This window comes from Triticum aestivum, chromosome 6D (assembly GCF_018294505.1).
Source record: "Triticum aestivum cultivar Chinese Spring chromosome 6D, IWGSC CS RefSeq v2.1, whole genome shotgun sequence".
Lineage (NCBI taxonomy): Eukaryota > Viridiplantae > Streptophyta > Magnoliopsida > Poales > Poaceae > Triticum > Triticum aestivum.
Window position 1 is genome coordinate 470297425 of NC_057811.1, and position 23132 is coordinate 470320556.

The 23132-nt window shown below is 43.9% G+C and overlaps 1 protein-coding gene and 1 pseudogene across 2 annotated transcripts; one reads left to right on the forward strand and one right to left on the reverse strand.

The window, feature by feature from the left end:
- The first annotated feature begins 3704 nt into the window (after positions 1-3704).
- On the forward strand, positions 3705-7735 carry LOC123142081 (RHOMBOID-like protein 12, mitochondrial). Of its 2 annotated transcripts, XM_044561103.1 has the most exons (9): positions 3705-4097; positions 4227-4347; positions 4478-4573; positions 4668-4787; positions 5832-5942; positions 6201-6230; positions 6435-6539; positions 6636-6677; positions 7285-7735. In XM_044561103.1, exons 1-9 carry the CDS (start codon positions 3760-3762, stop codon positions 7369-7371), a joined length of 1050 nt encoding a protein of 349 aa, XP_044417038.1. In that variant the 5' UTR covers positions 3705-3759; the 3' UTR covers positions 7372-7735. The 2 variants fall into 2 exon arrangements, with proteins under 2 accessions (XP_044417038.1, XP_044417039.1); XM_044561104.1 differs by lacking the exon at positions 6435-6539.
- Positions 7736-19822: 12087 nt separating this feature from the next.
- Positions 19823-22766, reverse strand: LOC123142732 (uncharacterized; annotated as a pseudogene).
- Between the last annotated feature and the right edge of the window lie 366 nt (positions 22767-23132).

The window sequence follows — 23132 nt, forward strand, 5'->3', positions numbered from 1 at the left end:
CTAAAAAAGGAAAATCTGTGGGGACACGTGGCACGTGATTACATGGGTCTAGAGAAAACGGACCTATTCTCTGATTTTTTTTTCGATCACGGCAAATTATTAGCGGAGCATAGTACGATTTCATGATCATGACAATTAATAATGGCAGGGAATCCAGGGACAGCACCGAATCGCCTGTTCTCCCTTGTGGTTTAAATACCGAAGGAATGGGAGGAGGCATCTTGTTCTCCCTGTTTGTTTCCGCTGCTTCCGGCGGCCAGAGCATCCTGCCCAGGTGATGCTGCATTCTCTTCCATTTTCTTAAGACCTTGTCACCCTGATCGACTTTGTGCTTTCTCGTGCTTCTACTGATTTTTTTTGGCTTGCTCCCTCAACACCCATTAAATGTTCGACAAAAAGCTTGTGATGGCCGCAGAGGATGGCAAGGACCGCCTCGGTGACCTCACCGATGACCTCCGGCATGTGTTGTCCCTTCTTCCGCCCGAAGATGCCCTGAAGACTTGTGTGCTAGCCACGAGGTGGCGCGAACTATGGAGGTGCACCACCAGCCTGCACTTCAGTGCTTTCGACTGCGAGCGATGCAAACAATTGGTGAACCTGTTCATCCAACTCCGTGGAAACTCACCTCTCACCAAGTGCGAGATCAGTACATGCCCTGAGGATTATCCGGATCATGAAGACTTATACACCAACCCTGAGCTGTTGGAGGTGTTGATCATGTACGCTCTAGAGTGCCAAGTTAAGGAGCTTCTGCTCAACGCTGGTCACATTGAAGATTCCCCACTTACCCTAGATATGCCTCTCCTCTCTCGTCACTTGAAGATCTTACACCTTGAACAGGTTACATGCTCCGCTCTGAATTTCTCGGGCTGCCCAGTCTTAGACGAACTAAAGTTGCAAGGTTGCGACATTTATGCGCGGAAGATATCATCCAAATCACTAAAGCGTCTCTGCATCACCAATTCTTGTATGGTCCCTGAGGATTTCCACATTCAGGTTTTTGCTCCAGATCTTAACTCATTGCAAATTGATTATTTTGATGGTGTGACCCCTTTCCTTGAGGATATGCCATCTCTAGTAACAGCCTATATTGGGCTTGGCCATGAGTGTCATTATTACTGTGAGAAGAACACGAGGGGTTGTGATTTTCGTTAATGTGGTTGTCATACTTATCCTATAGAGGGAGATGTGCTTCTCAATGGTTTGTCCAATGTTGTCAATTTGGAGTTGATAGCTGAACCTGTAATGGTACGCTTGCACTTACTTATTATCCATTGTTAGACCTGCATCTAAGCAACTTCCTTTTTTCATTACCACTGCTTGGCATTTTTATCTATACAAATGGCTCTTGTATCATTGGTTTAATAATAACATGGAGTCTTAATTGAATAAACTGTGTTATTCCGGTGCTTGAGGCGTAGTCTTCTCTTTTCTTAGGTGTACTTTCAAAATTAATAGTACCTGAAGCTCCTACTAACTTCAGTTATTTTATCTTGAGCCTTATACTTCTCTTTCTGTTCACGTGTAATATGTCCAGTTTATCTACCGATGGGATTTAGAACGGTGCCCCCTATTTGGCGCATTAAAGACTCTGCTCCTCAATGAGTGGTTCACGACTATTGATCTAGTTTGCATTCTCCGACACTCTCCACTCCTTGAGATGCTCACTCTTCAGCTTGGTAACACTGAGGTATATTATTTGTATATAAAGATATTGCTCTGTTATTAAAAGAAATATCATGTATATTCGATTGATCTTACTAAAGGTAATCTTTCTGATAGAACCTTGTAGGAGCAACAGCAGTCCCAGAAACAACAAAACAATCATTTGTCTGCGCCCACCTAGAGGTTGTGAAGATTGAATGTACAAAGGTTGATGCGGGAATTCGCAAAATTTTGAATATCCTGAGTACATGTGGTGTGCATTATAAGAAAATCAGCATCAAGGAAAAGTGTTCTTTCTCAAATTGTAAGTTACCTTTTGTCATACTTCATATTTAGTATATTTATGCAGTTTTCCTACTTGTTCTAACAAGTTTGCTGTACTTACACATTAACCCGTGTATGAAACCCTTTGCAAAACATATTTGTATCCAGTATCCAGTATGAAACCCTTTGCAAAACATATTTGCAAAACCCTTTACAAAGGTTGATGAAGATAGCAGATGTTCCTGTTCCTAAATGTAGTTTAGCTCTGCTTCCAGTTGGTAGATTACACTGGCATCTATTCAGCAAGGATTAAATGTTGTTTATCTTTGTTTGGCTCATTGTTTTCAGTTTTACTGTTATTCCCAGCCTATCGTCAGTGTGAAGCTTTGTGAGTCTTAACTCTTTAGGCGTCTGATGGCCATATGCCCATGTTATTAACAAAGAAAATTGGTCAAGGCACTTTGATTTCGAAAAAAAGGAATTTGGTCAAGCTGCATTCCTCTACATCAAACTGCTTGCCATGCTATTCTCCTATCTAGTATATCAATCGAGGACATCTTGAAGCCAAACTTATTCTTTATTGTCGCTTTTTTCCTTCCTTTTTGCAGTTTTCAGTTTCCAAAAGCATGGGGGGCTTCTAGCACGGGTGGCGCCTGAGGTGTGTGCTCAGCCATGATGTTGGTCTAAAGCCTATTGTGTTTCTCTGAGTAAATTTGAAATGGTGGCCATTATCGCTACTCGCTACCTTTAGTTTCTCGCTTCCATCTGTTCGTCTTGTGTTGGAACCTTTTCTTTGTTGTTAGGCGCGACTCGTCCATACCTGCTGTGTTTTCAGCTTGTTGAACTCTTAATGTCATGGTTGGTCAGAACTCAGAACATTGCATTGTTTCAGTTATCGGTAATGGAAATCGGGCTGGCATGCCCTCTTTTGAGTCCATGAGTTCTACTGGAGTTTTAATTAAATGATGATGTTGGACCTGAACCTGGTATAAGGAGTCACAAGTAGTGAACTCATAGTTTTTGTGTATACATATTTCTAGCAGTAGCAGCAAGGTCGGGCAATCACCTTCATTGGTACGCGCCGGGTGACAGGCGCCGGCGCACGATGGCCCTCACTAGCACCTTTTCCTGAAGTGCCAGTTTGAACTTATCATCCATGTCCATGTCCACCCCGGCCACCCCATCCGGCACCATCCAGTCGAAGATGTGCACCAAACAGACCTGAGGAGTGATGGAAACCGCCTGCCATCATAATAGGCCCATCATGATACGTTACCATCGGAGGGGGCAGCACAATGCGACTGTGGCTGCCGGTTGTGACCCCATAGATAAAAATGGAAAATTTATCTCTTTGAGACCATTGAAAAAGGGCATTGAACGAGAAAGAAATCGTGTCCGCACAGTATGTCAGGAACCGCCCGCATGCAACTTTCAATGGATTCTCACTGGATTCCACGACGGCGGGCCCGGCAACGACGGTGCAGGACGCGTGGACGGTGGACAGGGTGGCAGGGCGCGTGGACCGGGGGACCGTGGGTTGTTTCCGTGAAAAAGGAGGGGTTTTCCTCAAAAGTGCAGCGGCCCTACCGTCGAGGGGGCCGTAAAGATACCGTAGAGTGTTATGTATTTCATGCACAAAGATCGCATTGTAGTGTTTCTCGAGTTATGAGACCAATTCATAGCGAGAGACTTCAAAAACCAAATGTGTAATTTTGTCATGCGAGGAAATCCGTTTCCCAAACTCCACTCCACCAAATCAAAACCCAGAGGCGGGTCCGGCGGGGACAGCAACCCGAGCTTGGCCTTGGCGTGGAAGCTAGGCGGAACAGAATGGCGGCCCTGCAGGGGAGAAGGCTCCTCCTTCCCCTTCCCCTCTCCCTCCTCGCGCGGCAAGCCCTCCGCCGTGCCGTCCCACCGCCCATCCCCCGCTGCCGCTTCCTCGGCTCCTCCTCCCCGCCCGCGGCACCGGCCTCCCCCTTCCCCTCCCCGCCCGCACCCGGCCCCCGCTCCCCGCCCGGCTCGCTCCTGCCGACGAGCGCCGCGGCCGTCGTGCCGGCCGCGCGCGGCGCTGGGTCCCCCGGCCTCGAGATCTCCGCTCCGCAGCGAGGCCGGACCACCTCGGGCTGGCCCCTTCCGTCGTCGGCATTGCTCCACGCCGCGGCGCCCTGGTAAGGTTTCGGTCCGTACCGTACGTCCTTGCTCCGTCTCCCTCCGGGGAGAAGAAACAAGAAAGTTGGTGCCTTTTTTTGATCGTCTGCTCACAGCTTCTGCTCTGGCGTCTCCCCTCCCTTCCCTAGGGCGCTCTGGACATCGGCCACGGCCGATGACATGGTGGGCGCGCTCATGGGCGCCAACTTGTCCGTCTTCATGCTCTGGCGCGTGCTCGCGCATCCCAGGTTCATCACGGATCCTCACATGGTTAGTAGTGTCTTGGTGACCTGATGGTTACCCAAGTGACTTATTTTGCTTTGGTTTCGCAAGTGCTGGCCATGATTTCACTAACTAGTTCACTATGACACAATCACCTGATGATTCTGTGGACGAGCAGGTTTGGCTGGACATGTACTTCGGCGGGCGGCTGCACACGCTGCTCACGAGCGCCTCCAGCAACGTGGATCCCATGTTCATGAGGAAACATTTCATGGTTGGTGCTTGGTGGTTAATTTCTAATGTGGTGGTCTGGACTGGAGACAGTGGTACTTTGAGTCTATGACCTGATGGTTTTTGTTGATGAGCAGATCTCGCTGGACAATTTCACGAGTGGGCGTCTGCACACGATGCTCACCAGTTCTTTCAGCCACATGAACCTTAAGCACCTCTTCAACAACATGGTCGGCCTCTACTTCTTCGGCTCAAGCGTAAGACGGACACTCACTCTTGTCACTCTGTCATCTCTTCTGTTCTGTTGACGATACAGAAATGGAACCCAGGTTTGTTTGTCAGGCTGAAATTGCATAACTTTGGTTGATAGGACTGATTACTGAATTAGCGTCGCAATCTCTCAACCGGGGGTGGTCTTGGTTCAATTCTATCAGTTAAATGTAGAAATTTACTTGCATTAACTTTGGTTCATGTACTTGTCGAAGATCAATAACGCTTCCTTCATCTGAAAAAGGAGTGAACTGGCTTTCCTGTATGTAATTATTTGTTATCTTTCCTGTATTAGCACTCAGACCAACATTATACATGATCTAGGAGTTGCTGCAGTAGTATATGCTTCTGGAACATGCCTTTTTGTTGGACTGGAAATGTGTAATCTACTCCCTCCGTAAACTAATATAAGAGCGTTTAGATTATTATTTTAGTGATCTAAACTCTCTTATATTAGTTTACAGAGGGAGTACATTCCAAACAAGTGTGCAGTACCACTCATTTGTTCTTAAAAAGATGCTGAAATCATATGACCATGTTCAAGAAATAATATCATGTTTGACAGGAGTGAATTGGCTCTATCATGTTTTTTATCTACTCCCTCCGACCCATATTACTTGTCGCTCAAATGGATGTATCTAGACGCATTTTAACTCTAGATATATCCATATGAGTGACAAGTAATATGGATCGGAGGGAGTGCTGTTTTTTACCCGGTGGAACTAACAATAAACATTACTCTAACGAAAGCACTTAGTTTACCTTAAATCTTCTATGCGAAGCAACACTGTCGTCTTATAACTATACGAGTGGTACTATTGTATATGAGACTTGGAGATATATACTCTGTTGGACTGAGCTGTCGCAACTTCAACCGGATTCCTTAGGATTAATGAAGAGCAATGATACTTTATCACCAACCTTGTGGTTTATTATCAGTACTATCGTTTGATATGTTTCTGTGATGACAAATTATTACCTTTCTTGCTCGTGTTGAATTTCCTTTTCTTTTCTTTTCTTTTGTGCATCAGATTGCCCGCACGTTTGGTCCTGGTTTTCTTTTCCAACTGTACGTGACTGGAGCACTTACTGGGTCTGTATTCTACCTGGCAGAAAAGATTTTTCTAGCCCCACGAAAAGAGGTAATATGTTTATACATCAGTGAACTGGATTCCAAACCCTGAGCATCAATTAGTTCTGCTTATGAAATAAAATTACGATTATATTATCTCTGATTTAGTACATATTTTTTCCTGTTACTTTCATGTGAGAAGATTGGTATTCAGTCACTTTGCTGCCCATGCTAGCTACTTGATGCCAGCAAAACTTCTGGGATCAAGATCCTTCTTTTAAGCTGCACGATAATCTTCCTAATCTAATAAGTAATGCTTCTCTTGCAGGTTTTTGGAGGATGGAAAACTCCCTGTCTTGTAAGTGATTTCCTGTCTTATAACTACATCATATATTACAGTGAAATTTGCCCCAATCAACCAACTATTTGTCACCGCACACCAAGAAAAAGTATTTGGATGGAAAATTTGGTGATCAGAGGCGATACAATGGACACCATTAGTTAATTTGTACAGAAGGTGTCGGTTGCTACACACTAAATATGACCCTATCATGTCACTCAGGGCGCAAGTGCTGCAGTTAATGCAATTGTTCTTCTTGAGATATTTTTGCATCCGACGAAGCTACTATACTTACACCTTTTCATTCCCGTTCCAGCTGCGTTAGTGGTGAGAAGATTTTTGTTTTTACTAAAAAGAAATCTGATAAACATGTGGGTGTGCTAGGTAGTGAGGACATAATTTCTCTGACTTTACTTATTTCAGGGAGTTGGTTTGATTGGTGCTGATTTGTGGAGGGTCAAGAAGGTATTTATCTTAACTTCCATTTGTTGTTTATTTGGTTTTCTTTATATATTTATTCTTTACTAAATCCGGGTACCCAAAAATCTAGTAATAAGTGAATGTGATTTGTGCAACAGTTGCTTATGTTCATTGGCCATGATTTTTTGACAGTGTAACTGCTACTTTCATGTATTCTTACTCGGAACTTGAAACTTTTGTGAATTGCATGTGTATGGTTCCTAACCATAAGATATATACAACTCCTGGTCTTTAATCGACCTGTGGTTGGAAATATGGCTCAATATTCACACCTAGGGAGGCTGGTTGTAGTTTTCCTTGTTTGTTCTTGTAATTCTTGCACCTTTTTGGTGATCATTGATTCTACTTTGCAAAGCAATGGATCTACTTCAAGTCAATGTCTCGCCTGACAGCATCAATCAACCATTTAATATTCTAGTCAAGCCATGTCAAACTACAGCATTCCTCTATCTGTCTGAAACCTCTCATTTCTGCATAACTATTGTCGTTGATAATCGGGTACCCAAGTACTGTTCACGTTTTGATAACCATTAATTCTTCATGCCTTTTCTGACCTAGAATGGAACTAACTTTTGCCCGTTCATTTTTGTAGGGTGGGAGTCGCGTGTCAGGCTCTTCTCATCTAGGGGGTGCCCTAGTTGCGGCCGTTGCCTTTGCGGAAATCAAGGGCTGGATCTGATCATGCAGTTTACTCATACTCACATGCAGCAAATCCAAGGGCCTGCCTGCTTCCGCCCTGGTGGCCACTTCTTGTGTTGAAATTTGTTGTTATGCGACTACTATCAACGGTCTGAGGGCCGACTCGTGGACCATGCTGCTTATTATCCAAGTTTCTGATGTAGAAATCTTTAAACGAAGTCTAGTTAACATCATGGCAGCGGTTAGTAGGCCGGTTGCGACGGTGATGCATTTTGTGGTAATGATATGCCGCACTTGTTAGGTTTCTTCTGTTATTTCTCATAGTGGAACCCGACATAAGAATTCCGCGTGGTGAAAGAAAAGATACTTCATGGCAGATAGATCCTGCAAAATGGTTGGGTTTATCTTCGCAGGAGCCATCCTCAGACATGAAAGAACTGGACTGGCATGCGGTGTTAAAATGCCATTTGCTACTAACTACTCCCAACATCCCATATTAGTTGTGATGTATCTAGACATATTTCAGTGCTAGATTCATCCGTTTGAGCGACAACTAATATGGGACGGAGGGAGTACATGTGTTGAAACTCGAAACTAGGTGCATCTTATGACTACATGACTTGATCGCGCCCTAGAAAGTACTCCCTCCGTCTGGAAATACTTGTCTTAGAAATAGTTGTATCTAGACTTATTTTAGTTATAGATACATCCATTTTCAACCATTCCTAGGACAAGTATTTCCGGAGGGAGGGAGTACTAGTAGTAAAAACAGGATGTGCAGGGAGAAATGGAACTATTCATGCCTATATATATCCAAGTTTCTCAGGTCGTAGTATCATCTGTTTAAGGGAGCCAAGGATCAGGCCTTGCTGGTGTTGCTACTCACCTAGGTGTTGTGTGTGTTGCAAATGTATCAATGAGCACGAGGCTAATTCTTGATGCCTCTTGTGGGTGGCGGATGGATGCACTGTGAGCAAATTTGTGTCATTTTCCAGGAGAGCACCAGAATATATTGATGATCTACAAAATATGCATATCAATGCGCTTCCGTTACCGATAACACAAACCTATCAATGCGGTTCCCAACTGCCATTAAAAAGCATAGCGGCGAGCAGGAGCAGGCCTCCACCTCACTCACGCCTGCCATAGAGCACGCACACCCGGATGATCCTGACGAACAAGGAGCTTGTGGCAGAGTAGAAACGCCGCACTCGCACCGACACAGCAGAAGCAGGCGGGATCTGGAGTCATACACAAATCAGCGTTGAGTTTTCACACGCTTTCCTTCCTCCTCCCCAGTTCCAATAGATGCATTTCATCGAACATAGGAAGAAGATGGGGAATGAAACTAGGCGAGCGCGCCGCCGATCCATGGCACTCGGAAGCAGAGGAGCACGTGATTCAAGTACCAGTGAATTTTCTTGTGTGATTGTGTCACCTTGCAAGCAGAGTCTAGACTGCTCTTGTGACAGTTCATCGCTATTTCAGAGGGATGAAGTTCAAGGCCTACCATGCTCTGCATCTTGCAAAATTTTATTCCGACAATATAAGAAAAAACATTTATTCCGACATGACGTTTGTCGAGATCGCTCTAGAAGTTTCAGAGGTGGGGGAGTGAACATGTTCATACGCTGTTAACCTTGCTCAACTTAAACTGCTCCAGTTCTGGTTCAGCATTTCAGAGGGATGAAGCTATCATGCTCTGCAGCATGCAAGAATTTACCTCTGCAGTGCTACAGCAATATGCACACCAATGCCAGATAATGTAACCAGACCTAGTGAATTAATTGGCCAGGCAATCTCTCCCTGATTTTGCTATTTCTTGAGACTGTTTATAAGGAGTACAACAGGAGAGGAACTGCATTCATACATCATTAGTTACAATGTGAAATTCCTGTTATATTGCTTTGCACTGCATCCATCCCCCAACATCTCGATGCATGATTCCCACTATTTTTATTTTTATTTTGCTTGCTACAATGTTACTTAAAAAAAAAAGTGAGACCACAGTGTTTAGCATCCTCGGCATCCAGTTGACAAATTTAGGATATGCTGGAATGTTCAAACAATTCTATAGTATCATCTGGTTGACCGATTTTGCCCTTGGATATCTGTAGATATCAAATCTGAGATGCAAATTCAGAAGCCGTATGTGCAGAGACTTACAAACCATCATGCTCAACACAAGATGACATGAATCAGAACAAATACAGTTAGTTTCAGACTAGACAAAAGCAAGAGGTACAGAACGACCTTCCTGGCTTCAAGACGGGAAGGTTGAAATTGTTCGCAAAAAAAAAGGGACCAAGATGAAACGGAATGAACATGTAATTGACATCAACTCTTTCTGAGAAGCAACAACATGACTATTTCTTCAGATCGAAATGACACTGCTGTTCCCACTTCAACATGTCAAGAGGAAACTTACGGCGCTACCTTACCCAGGATTAGCGTACATGGCCACCATTGCAGATTCGTTAGAGAAACAAAAGTCTTCAGATGAACAACATGACCGACCACACATCTTAGTCGCTATCAGTGGAGTCACTATCAGCGGATGAATCTGCACAAACAAGGCAAGTCAGAAACATAGAAGGGAATTTCAAATATCCTGGGTAGCAGTTTGATGTAGAGGAACTATACTGCAGCCAGACCAAATTTCTGTAGTTGTTAACAAAAGAGTTTAGCCTTGCAAAGGCAAAACAGCGACACGAATATGACCGTTCAGAGAAGCCTCGGGACTGCTTAAGGCTTAAACAAGTGTGGAATACATGCAATTTGGCTTCCAGTCTCTGTTAATCAAACTGACAACATGCTTGAACAACAGTAAATACAGTGAGGCAAAGGCCTAAGCTGAATTCTTAGTGATATGTATTCTATTTCTACCAATGGAATACGAGAGAAGACCTAAACTGAATTTCAAGATGAGAACAGCTACTATTTTCATCACACACTACAGTAAAAGGATTAGATAATTTTTTGAACTGAAAAAAACAGAAGAGAATAAAAAATGATTTTGTATGGATGGTACAGATCTATAAGTACATCAGAAATGTGTGCTAACTATTTTAGTGTCACCAACAATTACAGAATAATAAACAACGTTGAAATATAACAGCCACTCTAAACTCCATCAGCATGCAGATACAATTTAAACTGAAGGATAATGAATACAAAATATGAATGGATTTGGAGGGTGTGCCATACATTCTAAAAACATCCCCAATAGCAGACCAAAAAATGTAGCTTAAACAAAAAAAAAAAACAGAATTTTATGGTCTTTGAGGCCAAAAAAAAAAAAGGCTCCAACAGCAGACCAAAACCTGCATGGCGACCAAAAAAAATTTTAGGCTATAGCCTAAAAATTGCAATCGAATTGGTAAATATACCAATCCACTAGCGACAGACAAAAAACGCAAAACACTGTGACGGGAACCCCAACCTGAAATTTCATCACCGCTGCCCCTCCCCATCTCGTTGCCGCCGATTCTCACCGCCGCCGCCACTCTATCGGCCACGCCGAGCCCTGACACCCATTCCTGCTGTTGGAGACAACCGCCATGACCCCCGCGGCCGCCGCAGAAGCTCGACACACCGCCGCCCGAAGTCGTCGATTTCGACCGTTTTCCTGCCCCGCCGATGGATGATATGCTGGCCGTCGCCTGCGAGGTCGATTATCGGCCGGTTGACCAGCGCCGAGCCGCCACTCCATATCGAGCTCTCGATACAAGGCGGCACGCCGCCGCCGAAGTTGGCTGCATCCCCGGCTCCCCTCCGACCCCTGGGTCCATCCTGACGCCTTTACTAGGCCGCCCAACGAGCTACATCGGCCGAACTTGAGCTCGGTGCCCACAAAGTGTTGGATGGAAGTTCTTAGCCGCCGAACTTGAGCTCGGTGCCCACAAAGTGTTCGATGGAAGTTCTCTAAGTTAATTTTTTTTGCCTTTTCTTGTCATACGTTGTGAGCGTGAATCCTCCCCGTATGATGATTCCTGCTTCGAAGAGGAATATGAGTGGGATGAAGATGATGACATTGCCATGACCACGTTGATGGGCATGGAGAAGAACAAGAGGCCAAAGCATGGCGGTTCCATTGTCAAGAGTGCAAATCTGGTGCATCCAGAGCGATACTTTCGACACCGATCCAAAATGGCTCCTAACTTGTTCCTCCACATTGCCAACTCTGTCAAAGAGCATGACCAATTCTTCGTGCGGAGGGGGAATTGTGCCAGAGATCTTGGACACAACACTTTCGACGCTGATTAAGAATGGCTCCGAACTTGTTCCTCCATGTTGCCGACTCCGTCAAAGGGCATGATCGATTCTTCGTGCAGAGGAGGAATTGTGCCTGAGATAGCCACAATACTATCCAGAAGATCACTTGCCCAACATGTCTCCTTCCTCGCCCCGTCAACCATCCTCTAACCCCTTCCCTACTTCCTTTTTAGATGCCGAGGATCCCTCCCCCATCCCCTTCCATCCGGTCAATGCTCGGACTTCTCTTCGTCAGTGATTTTGCAGCGGTCCTATCGTCTCTGTCCCCCACTCGTCCTCGATGGCTACATCACGACTGACCATGTCATCCCCGTCTCTAGCTTGGTGCTCCTCAGGGTCGTCTCCAAATTGACCGAAACACCAATTTTTTTTAAAGCAATTCGAGATAAGCAAAACACTAAATTAAATCCAAGTTTTGACTCGCTTAATATTTACCCTCTACAAACAACAGTTTACAAAAGGTACAAAAGGTTTCAAGCTTTCCAATTCAGTAGCAATCCTTTTATTCGCAACAAGAACTATAACTTGTCCTTTCATCCGGCGGCCATCGAGCTAGAGGGGGTGTTGGCGTGGAGGTGACGATATCACTCGGTAGAAGGTGTGTCTCCAAAACCCAATGTCGTAGGTCCAAATCCTACAGAGCGTGATTCTGTTATTGTTATGTCTAATAAAAAAAGAACTTGTATAAATGTAAGAAAATGAGACAGTAATGAGGTCCATATCGTCATCGTAATAAAAATAAAGTTCTGCAAGCATTCTTTATGGGAGTCGGGGCTTTCTGATTTGAAGTTGCTGGAAAAGGATCTCTGTGATCGGTTGATCATTAGTCGTTTATTCAAGGTAAGTAGGCAAGGGTGTCTTGATCGAAACCGAACTTCAATTCCACCTAGCTCGGTTCTATGGAGCAATGGGGAAGACATGGCCCTGTGATACACCTTCCTTTACCTATTTCTAGATTGATTGATGTTCAATGGAGGGAAACTTGCCATTCCTTCTTTCCATTGAAATTGTACATTTTTTTGATTCTGAACTAATTGTATCATTTTTGTTCCCATCGAGCTTTATTGCCTAGTGACCCTTCTTTCCATATTGGCATGCAAGGACACATGCCAATAAGAGGTACTATGGCCTACAAAGGCATGTTGAGATGGAGGCAATGCCCTTGATGGATGCATGATTGGACTTGAGCGGGAGGCACCAACAGTGAGTGCTAGGTCAGGGTTAAGGGTAGGAATATTTAGATAGATGGCCTTAACTTGCGATGACATCCACTAAAAATATGACAAGAGCAAGAAATGTCAATGCGCTTCCAAACTTTCATGAAAAAACAATGTTCTGACGACCATCATTTTGCTAAGTTGCACATTAACAATTCAACAAAGTTTAGACCGTTTTGCTAAGTTGCACAAAAGAATCCACAACGATAGGTTTCCATCTGAGACAATACTTGGAAAGGAGAAACTAAAACATCATGGTAACAGGCTAACCGCCAACACATGGCACCATTATTGATGACTCTTTAGAAAAACATAAATCTGCAGACAAACATCATAACCGAGCTCACATCTTAGTCCCAATCAGTGGATGGAACCTGCACAAACAAGACAAGGCACAATAAGTTTGCTTCAAAGATTTACCCAGATGACATAGACGAAAAATTCAAATACCCTGAATAGTACTTTGATGTCGAGGAAATAAACCGCATCTTGAGCAAATTTGGGTAGTTGTTAAAAATAGTTTAGCCTTGTGAGGCAACTCTAAGACAAATATGACCATTCGGAGAGGCCTCAAGACCCAAGAGCGCTTTAGGCTTGAAACAAGTTGGAACCCATGCAATTTTACTACCAATCTCTGATAATCATACCGACAACAGGCTTGGACAACAGTAAAAACAACGAGGCAAAGGCGGTCCTTGCTGGATGGATGCAGAGCACTATAGTGTGCATTCTACCCACCATCAATTCTTATAAAATGTATTCTACCAAATGGAATACGAGAGAAGAGCTAAGCTGGATTTTAAGAGATGCTATTTTCACCAGTAACTAAAAAACAAAAGGAAAATTGTAAAGTCTTGAACCAAAAATAATAAAAGGTAAGAGAATAAAAAACTTGCATGTATGGTACAGATTTATAGGCACATCAGAAATATGTGCTAACTACTGTAGTGTCACCAGAAATTACTAAATAATAAGTTTTGTTAAATCTGACATTTGTTTTACACTCCATCGGCATGCAAACCCACAATATGGATGGATTTCAAAGGGTTGCCGTACATTCTAATTGATGTGTAACTACAGCGGACCGGTTAGAACAAGTAGGTAGGGATACCAAATATGGATGGAGGTAACTTACAATCTAAGTGCGATCACGACACTTGATGCTAATCTGCTCAAGAAGTATGCCACATGTCCTCAAGACGTCCAAAATCTTGCGAACAATGTTATCAACTTTTCTACATTTAATGTTGACAACCAAATGAGGCAGACACACAAATGATTGCATGGATCCATCTCCTCCTACAAAGTTCTACAAGATACACAAATTCATTGCGACAAAAATCATACAAGATAAAACCTTTACTAATACATCAACATATTTGAATCAAATACCTCAGGGAAATCGATCTTAAGAGTGAGCTTCTCAAGATTTGGAGAGTGTTGGAGAATGCAAACTAGGTCAGTAGCCGTAAACCAATCATTGAGTTTCAGAGTCTTTAATTTGTCAAATTTAGGGCACCATTCCAAATCCCGTTTGAAGATAGGCTGGACAAATTGCAAATGAACAGGAAAAAAAATCAGACTCTAATACAATATACTAGGAAATACAGTTGGGTACTTCAATTACAAAATTTGGGAAAAGGAAAACTACACCATAGGCCCTGAACTGTCACATTTTATTTTATCAAGAAATCATGTTATTAATATATTGATTTAAGGGCCACCAGGTGAAGATAGAGTTAGCAAGATGTGGAGATGAAAATAAACAACTTGACCATATGCAACACTAACAATGGATATAGATACTATAGGCACAAGAGAAACCGCGGGTGGTAACTGGAAAATAACAGTAGGAGTAAGATAGTGGAAAGTATACCAATTCAGGCGCAGCAATCAATTTCAAATCAACAACATTGGATAATCCATTGAGAAGCAGACACTTCTTGTGAGAACATCCACTGCATTTACGGTCACTATGACAGACATTGTAACACCCATTGCCAAGCAAAATAGATGCTTTTTCCAGTAATGGCATCTCTTCAAGGAAGGGAGACAAGCACTGAAAACTACCTAGTTCCAGTGAGATAAGGCGCGGGGCAGCAATAGGAATGTGGATATCCTCGGAGAAGGTACAATTCCCAACTAACCGCAGATACTTTAGTGAGTTAGAACATATCTTCCCTGCGTCAATGTAGCATCTTTCTATTGTTAGATCCTCTAATTCTGGGCAGCCCGAGAAATCTACTGAGGAATTTACGAGGTCAAGGAATCCAAATTCTATGGTCCTCAAGTGGCGGGAGATGAGAGGTGAATCGACTAGTAATGGTTCATACAAAATATCACTAGCACAAATCGAGAGCTTCTCAACCCGGCACTTTAGAACGTACTCGACCAACAGCTTGGCTTCTGTGAAATTGATATAGTCCTCATCACTGTAGGGATTGATATGGCAGTTGGTCAGAGATGCATCCCCCCTAAGATGGATTATCAGCTTCACCAATTTATTGAAGCGCTCGCCACTAAAACTTGACCAGTTCTCAAAGATGAAGCGCAAGTTGGTTTTGCGCCTCCAGAGGTCACGCCACTGGGTACCGAGCACGCAAGTCTGTAGGGCTTCATCCCCCGGCATAAGGGAAAGGATGTGCTCGAGCACATCGTCGGAGAGGACGCGAAAAGGATCCATGCCTGTGTCAACAGCCTTCTTGTGCATTTCGTCGAACAGGTGGCGGGTTCTGCGGGTGCGGGAACGAAATCAATAGACACACGAGGAAAATGAAAACCACAAAGTCGATTGGGGTATTAGAGACAAAGGAAAAGATTGCAGCATCACCTGAGCATGACTCCTGGACTGGTCGAAGCTCTGGCCGCCGCCGACCGCGGGGAAGAACAAGGAGGGGAAAACGCTTCCTCCCATCCCATCCCTATGGTATTTAAACCACGAGGGTTCGAAGCAGTCCCTCGACCTCGATTCCCCATGCGTCATTATTGGCCCGCTCATTTATTTATTTTTAGGACAGTAAAACTGCACCGCTTTCCTGCCCTCTCACGCACTAGGCAGTTATGGTCGTCCATTCTTTTGATCCGGTCATTTCTAGTCATCAGATCTGGTCTACGTAGCCACCTAAAACACAGCTATTAATTACTGGCCGAGCTGTCCTAATGGGCTGCTGCTCTAGAGGCTGAAAGCGATCCTTCTGGTTAATTGGGCCTGCACTCTCGCGTGAAACCTGCTCCAGCCTTGGAGAAAATAGAACTAGCGAAGCGGGCCTCCTCCTCTTCGCCCGACCTCCGTTCGTCTGTTCGTCTATTCCTGCAGCCACCGCCCGATCGAGAAAGGCCAGGGATGAGGCTAGTGACGGCGCTGCTCTGCGTGGAGGCGACGGGTCAAGGCACGCCGTTGACTCCGTCCCCCATGCCGGTGACCGCCCCCAGCCGTCGGTCTTTCTTCCTCTGCTTCGGCCTCCGGCGTTCGTCTCCCCCCACGTCGCAAAGGAAATGAGGGTTCACAGTCGCCCACTCGCTCCTTGCCTATAGGCATCACACGTGGAGCCAGTGAGGGGTTCATCGGCGGGCACGCTGTGGGAGGAGGACTTGGGACCTGCCAGCATTCAGTAAGGGAGGACGGGAGAAATCCCCTTGCTCTCCCAGTTCGGCTGTTCACTGCGGTTGCCGGCGACTGGTGCTTTCAGCAGTCCACAAGTTGACGCGAGCTTAGATGATACTCCAATATTGGTCTAGATGATCTCCCCGATTTGGCAATGTCGCATTCAACCTCTTGGTTTGCTAATCTCACTCCGCTCCCGCAGTGCCCTCCACCTATTCTACGAAATGCACAACATGCTATGGCGAGTGACAGAGACCACTTTCGGCTAATTTGTCCCGGATATAATAGCGATGACTAATTTGTCCCGGATATAATTTTACATATCAGTTTGTTGCCAATCATTTTATTTGTATAAAATAAGAATGAGAAAGGTGTGATAACTCCCGGGTCCCTACACCCTCTATGAACAGTAAATCCAAAAGGAATAGAAAAAACAACAAAAAAACAGAAACTTTGCGACATCATATATTGTCAAACTTTGTATGTTCTTGCAAGTTTTCGTCAAAATATCATGTAGAGCTCCTTGAATATCACGAGTTTCAGATTTCAGTGCCAAAAGTACTCAAAATTTCAAGCATTGAAATATTTTTCTTGTGTAGAGCTCCTCGAATGTTTTTTGGCATGAAAACTTGCAAGCACCTATAAAGTTCAATCATATTTGATGATGAAAACTTGCAAAGCCCATGTACCATCCTCTAACCCCTTCCCACATTCCTTTTTAGATGCCAGGAAACCCCCTCCCCTTCCCATCCCGTCAATCCTCAGACTTCTCTTCGCCAGTGATTTTGCAGCCGACCGTGCCTGTCCCCGACTCGCCCTCGATGATCACATCACGGCATATCGTCCTATCTCCTTCTCTGGCTTGGTGCTCCTCAGCGTCATCTTCAAATTGATCGAAACACCAAAGGCTTCTCAAGCAACTCAAGATAAGCAAAAACATAAATTAAAATCTAAGTTTTGACTCGGTTAATATCACCCTCTCCAAATAGCAGTTTACTTACTCCCTAAGAAAATACAGATAGTACAAAAGGTTTCATATTTTCCAATTCTGTAGCAATCCTTTTGTCCCAAGCAAGAAGTACCATTTGTCCTTCTTTCTGTATCCGACGACATTGAGTTAGATGGGGTGTCGGCACCAATGATAGTGATTATATCATTTGCCCTTCTTTCCATATTGGCATGCAAGGCTACATGCCAATAAGAGGTACCATGGCTTACAAAGACATGTTGTGCTGGAGACGACACCAATCATAGATGCAAGGCATCAACGGTGAGCGCTAGGTCGGGGTTGAGGGTAGGAGTATTTACAGAGATGGCATTAATTTAAATGACATCCACTAAAAAAGATACCGATGGCACCAATGAAGGCGATGATATCATTAGCCTTTCTTTCCATATTGGCATGTAAAGCCACATGCCAATAAGAGGTACCGTGGCCTACAAAGACATGTTGTGCTGGAGACGGCGCCCTCGATGGATGCATGATTAGACTTGAGCGGGAAGCATCAATGATGAGCGCTAGTTCAGGGTTAAGGTAGGAATATTTAGAGAGATGGCCTTAACTTACGATGACATCCACTAAAAAAGATATCGATGCAGACAAACAAAGAGGCAAGTATCATGTATGGAGGTGAGATGAAGATGGACGGGATGGGAGTTTTGCTAGAGGGGGCTCATTAGGGCCACGTGGGAATGGGTCAAAGGGTGTTCCCAACGAGCGATCATGAATGTTTGTAGGTGGGTGGAAGGTTATAGAGTAAGTGTCGTGCAATCTTGGTCACTTGATTTTGATCAGATGACGAAAACGAAATAAGTGTTGGCAACAATTAAAATTAATTATTACATAAATAATCACAAGAAAGCACTATACTTCTATTTGAACCTCGGGCCACAACTTGGGGGGGGGGGGGTGGAGGTTTCTTCGTCAGCAAGGATGGAAATAGCATCCTATGCTTATGACTTTGAGGATCGAAAGTTTTGCCACAAGCGATTAATGCTAGTTCAAATATCATCTATCCTACGCAGATATTTGGAATGAAAATGTGACCCTGATACAAGATGATAATGAGGTTTAACTAGACATTTCTCTGAGGAAATTAGACATGCTTTCAATGGATGCCAATAGAACTCTAGGACCTGATAATAACCCAAGTGGTTTGCTAAACTGAGTCAAAACATGGGTACTTCATGACTTTCAATGCCAAACCGTGCATGGCCAGTTTGCAATGGCCATACATACAGAGGCAAAAATAGTACTACCCATCAACAAAATATATGTACGATTGGTTCTCAACTTGTGTCTTGGAATGATACCCTACCAATGTTAGTATACATACTAGGCGATTTAGACAAAAGGTTTTGGCCAGCCTTCGTTTCCCCCATGAAGGTTTTTCTCTCAAGAAACATGCAAGAGTGAAGCAAGTGCATTAGCGCACATGGACAGCAAGGATTGCAGCATAGGACATGCATGCACCAAACTAAAAATTCTGCTAACCAGAGGATTCCGGTATGTATATATGAAACGAAGACAGTTTTCGGTATGTATATATGAAACGAACAAGCATATTAATGCGCTTCCCAACCGCTGTTAAAAAGCAAATCAATGCTATGACGACCATAATTTTGCTAACTTGCACACTCCCAATTCAAAAAAGTAGAGAGCACTGTACTAAGTTGCAAAAAACAAACCACAAAGACAGATTTTGAGCAGAGACCAACCATGGGAAGGAGAAACTGAACATCACAGTAACAGGTTAACCGCCAACACATGGCCACCAACATATGACTCTTTAGAGAAACATAAATCTTCAGACGAAGACCAAGAACAAGCTCACATCTTGGTCCCAGCCAATGGATGGAAGCTGCACAAACAAGACAAGACACAATAAGTTTGGTTCAAAGATGTACTGTTGACATATACAGGAATTTCATATATCCTAAACAACAGTTTGACGTAGAGGAACTATACGGCATCCTGACAAATTTCTGTAGTTGCTAAAAATAGTTTAGCCTTGTGAGGCAACACTAGGACAAATATGACCATTCAGAGAGGCCTCAAGATTCATGAGGGCTTCAGGCTTAAAACAATTTGGAATTCATGCAATTTGACTACCAATCTCTGTTAATCAAATCAACAACTATAAATACAGCGAGACAAGGGCAATCCTTGGTGGATGGATGCGGAGCACTATACTGTGCATTCTACCCTCTCTCAATTCTTAGTAAAATGTATTCTGCCAAATTGAATAAGAGTGAAGAACTAAACTGAATTTTAAGAGCTATTATGTTCACCAGCAACTAAACAGTTAAGAGAATAAAAAAGAAAACATATTTGTGTGTCCTAACTACGTAGTGGAATTACAAATAATAAATTGTGTTGAAATTTAACAACCATTCTAAACTCCATTAGCATGCAAATCCAAAATATGGATGGATTTCGAAGGGTTGTCAAAAATTCTAATTGATGCGTAATTACAGTAGACCTGTTAGTACAAGTAGGAAGGGGTGCCATACATTCTAACTGATAATGAATACCAAATTTGGATGGAGTTAACTTACAATCTAAGTGCGATCGCTGCACTTGAGGCTAACCTGCTCACGAAGTATGCCACATGTACTCAAGACCTCCAAAATTTTGCTAACACCCTCGTCAACTTTTCTACATTTAATGTTGACAGCCAAACTGGACTCGCACACGAATGATTGTCTGGATCCTGTTGCCCCAACAAAGTTCTACAAGATACAAAAACATTCATTACAATAGGAAAACATAAAGATAATACCTTTACTAATACAACAACATATTTGAATTGATAGCACAACAACATCTTTATATATACATGATATACCTCAGTGTTACCGAACTGAAGAATGAGCTTCTCAAGAATTGGAGAGTGTTGAGAATGCAAAATAGGTCAATGGCCGTAAACCACTCATTTAAGCATGAGAGTCTTTAATCTATCAAACTTAGGGCACCATTCCAAATCCTGTTTAATCTATCAAACTTAGGGCACCATTCCAAATCCTGTTTGAAGATAAGCTAGCCAAATTGCAAATGAACAGAAAAAAAATCTAAGAGTCTATTACAATATACTAGAAACTTCAATTAGATACTTTAATTTCAAAACTAGGGGAAAGAAAAACTACACCATATGCACCTGAACTATGACATTTTTCCAATCAAGCGACAATGTTATTAATTTATTGATTTGAGGTCCATTGTAAAGTTAGGAAGCTATGGTGATGAAAATAAACAACTTGGCCACATGCAGCTCTAACAATTGATATAGATACTACCGCTACTTGAGAAACCATGTGTGGCAACTGCAAATAACTGTAAGAGTAAGACAAATAGTGCAAAGCATACTAGTTTAGGCTCAGCAATCAATTTCAAATCAACAACATTGGATAATCCATTGAGAAGCAGACACTTCTCGTCAGAACATGTACATCCACGGTCACTTTGACAGACATTGTAGCACCCACCCTCAAGCAAAATAGATGCTTTTTCCAGGAATGGCATCTCTTCAAGGGAAGGAGTCATGTTGTCAAAACAACCTAGTTCCAGTGAGATAAGACGCGGCGCAGCAATAGAAACGTGGACTTCCTCAGAGAAGGTAGACCACCCAGTGAACCTCAGATGCTTTAGTGATTTAGAACATATATCTTACATAAGTCAACATAGCAACTTTCTAGTGTTAGCTCCTCTAATACTGGGCAGCCCGAGAAATCTAGTGAGGAATCCACGAGGTCAAGGTTTCCAAATTCTATGGTCCTCAAGTGACGGAAGATGAGACGTGCATCGAGCAGTAAAAAATCGTTCAAATATTCACCAGCAGCGAAAACTAAGAGATCCTCAACCCGGCACTTTAGAACGTACTCGATCAACAGTTTGGCTTCTGTGAAATAGTCCTCATCGAACTGAGTGATCTGGCAGTCGGTCAGAGGTGAGTCCCCCCTGAGGTGGATTATCAGCTTCACCAACTGACTAAAACGCTTGCGGCTGAAACTTGACCATTCGTCAAAGATGAAGCGCAGGCTGCTTTTGCGCCTCGAGAGGTCGCACCATGGGTGTCGAGCACGCAGGTCTGCAGGGCATCATCCCCCGGCAGAAAGGACATGATGTGGTCGAGCAGGTCATCGGAGAGGACGCAGAAGGGATCCTCGCGGGTGCCGGCAGCCTTCTTGTCCATTTCGTCGAGCAGGTGGCGGGCGCTGCGGGAGCAGGAACAACAAAATCAGTAGAAGCACGGGGAAAGAGGTGGAATCCATGGTCCGCTCGTAGAACTTCCTCTGTAGAAAGAAAAAGAAGAACGCGGCATCACCTGAACTCGTCTTCCGGACCCAGTGCAGGAGCACGCCAATGATATCCGGCCCTCCTGGCGCTGCCGGCGTCCCGTCGGTGAGGATCGTGGAGCGAGCGGGCGCGCAAGACCGACCAGGTGAGGGCGGCGGCGCGTGGGTGGACATATTGGGGAAGGAGAAGAAGTGAGGGCGGAAGCGACGGGGATTGGGGAAATGCAACGGCGCATTAACGAAAGTCCACCGTTTCATACAAGTGCCGTCTGTATACCGTCGTCTGCACAGCAATTTCGTTTTTTGGTTGCTTATCTATCTTTTTCTTTCACATGGATCAAGCTGTACCATGTATTTGTTCCCTTATGGGTTTTTATCAAAATTTAGTTGGTCATGGATTTTCCTTTAAAGACCGAGTACAATCTAGATGTACTCACACATGCAAACATGAAACATGCACACCACTCACATAATCTACTAGTGAGGATTGAATTTGTTTGAGATTGACGATGTTATCAAAACTGCCATGGTAAATAATACACAAGGCACCAAAAGTTTGATCCTCAGCCTAATTGGGCACAATCAGCGCGCCCTAGCCATCCACTTAAGTCTAAACCCCAACCTAGAAGCTTGACGGCGTGGTTGGACTCTGACTCCACTTCTTGGCCCGAAGGCCTACCCCAAATAGCAGGTAAAGGACAAAAAAAGGTTTTAGTAGAAATACAACGTGATAGAAGTATAAGTGGTCACACGCTTACGATGAAGGAGGGCGGAGATACGACAACATGACGAGCAACATGGTAGAATACTTCAACAATGTGCTTAAGGGTGTCCTTCATTTCCGGTGAATGCAATGGTGAAATATACCTTCTTAAAGCTCAACGAGTATTTTCTTAGGCACTTCCCGAATCACCACCAAATGGATAGGTGAAAAGAAAGAGGAAACCTGTCACTCCACTTCCTGTTGTCCACTCGTCCGGTGACAGCCTGGCCGTCGAGCAGAAGCCCTGTGATCATGGTAAAATCCTCGAGCATCACCATCATCTCGCCACAAGGGGAATGGAAGTTGTGTGTCTCTGGCCACCAACGATCAAGCATGATTGTGAGCTGAATGGCACATCACCGGCGGCACACGCTTGAACTGAAGAACAAAGGGTAGGAGCCCGACACTCTCGAAGTACAGCTCGTAGCGCATGCCGTATTGCATCTGGTTAGCCTTCGTGTGACCCCTCATTCGCACTACCGTAAGTTCCGTCAAAATCTACTGATTTTAGTTTAATGTACGATTTCAATTTTCAGTTAGGATTCCTCATCTGCAGTGATTTGGGGCGGACAGGGAGAAGACTGGCATGGTCATTAATCTTCATGGTTCAAGTCTGGACGACTTAAACTATTGCAACAGAAAATGCA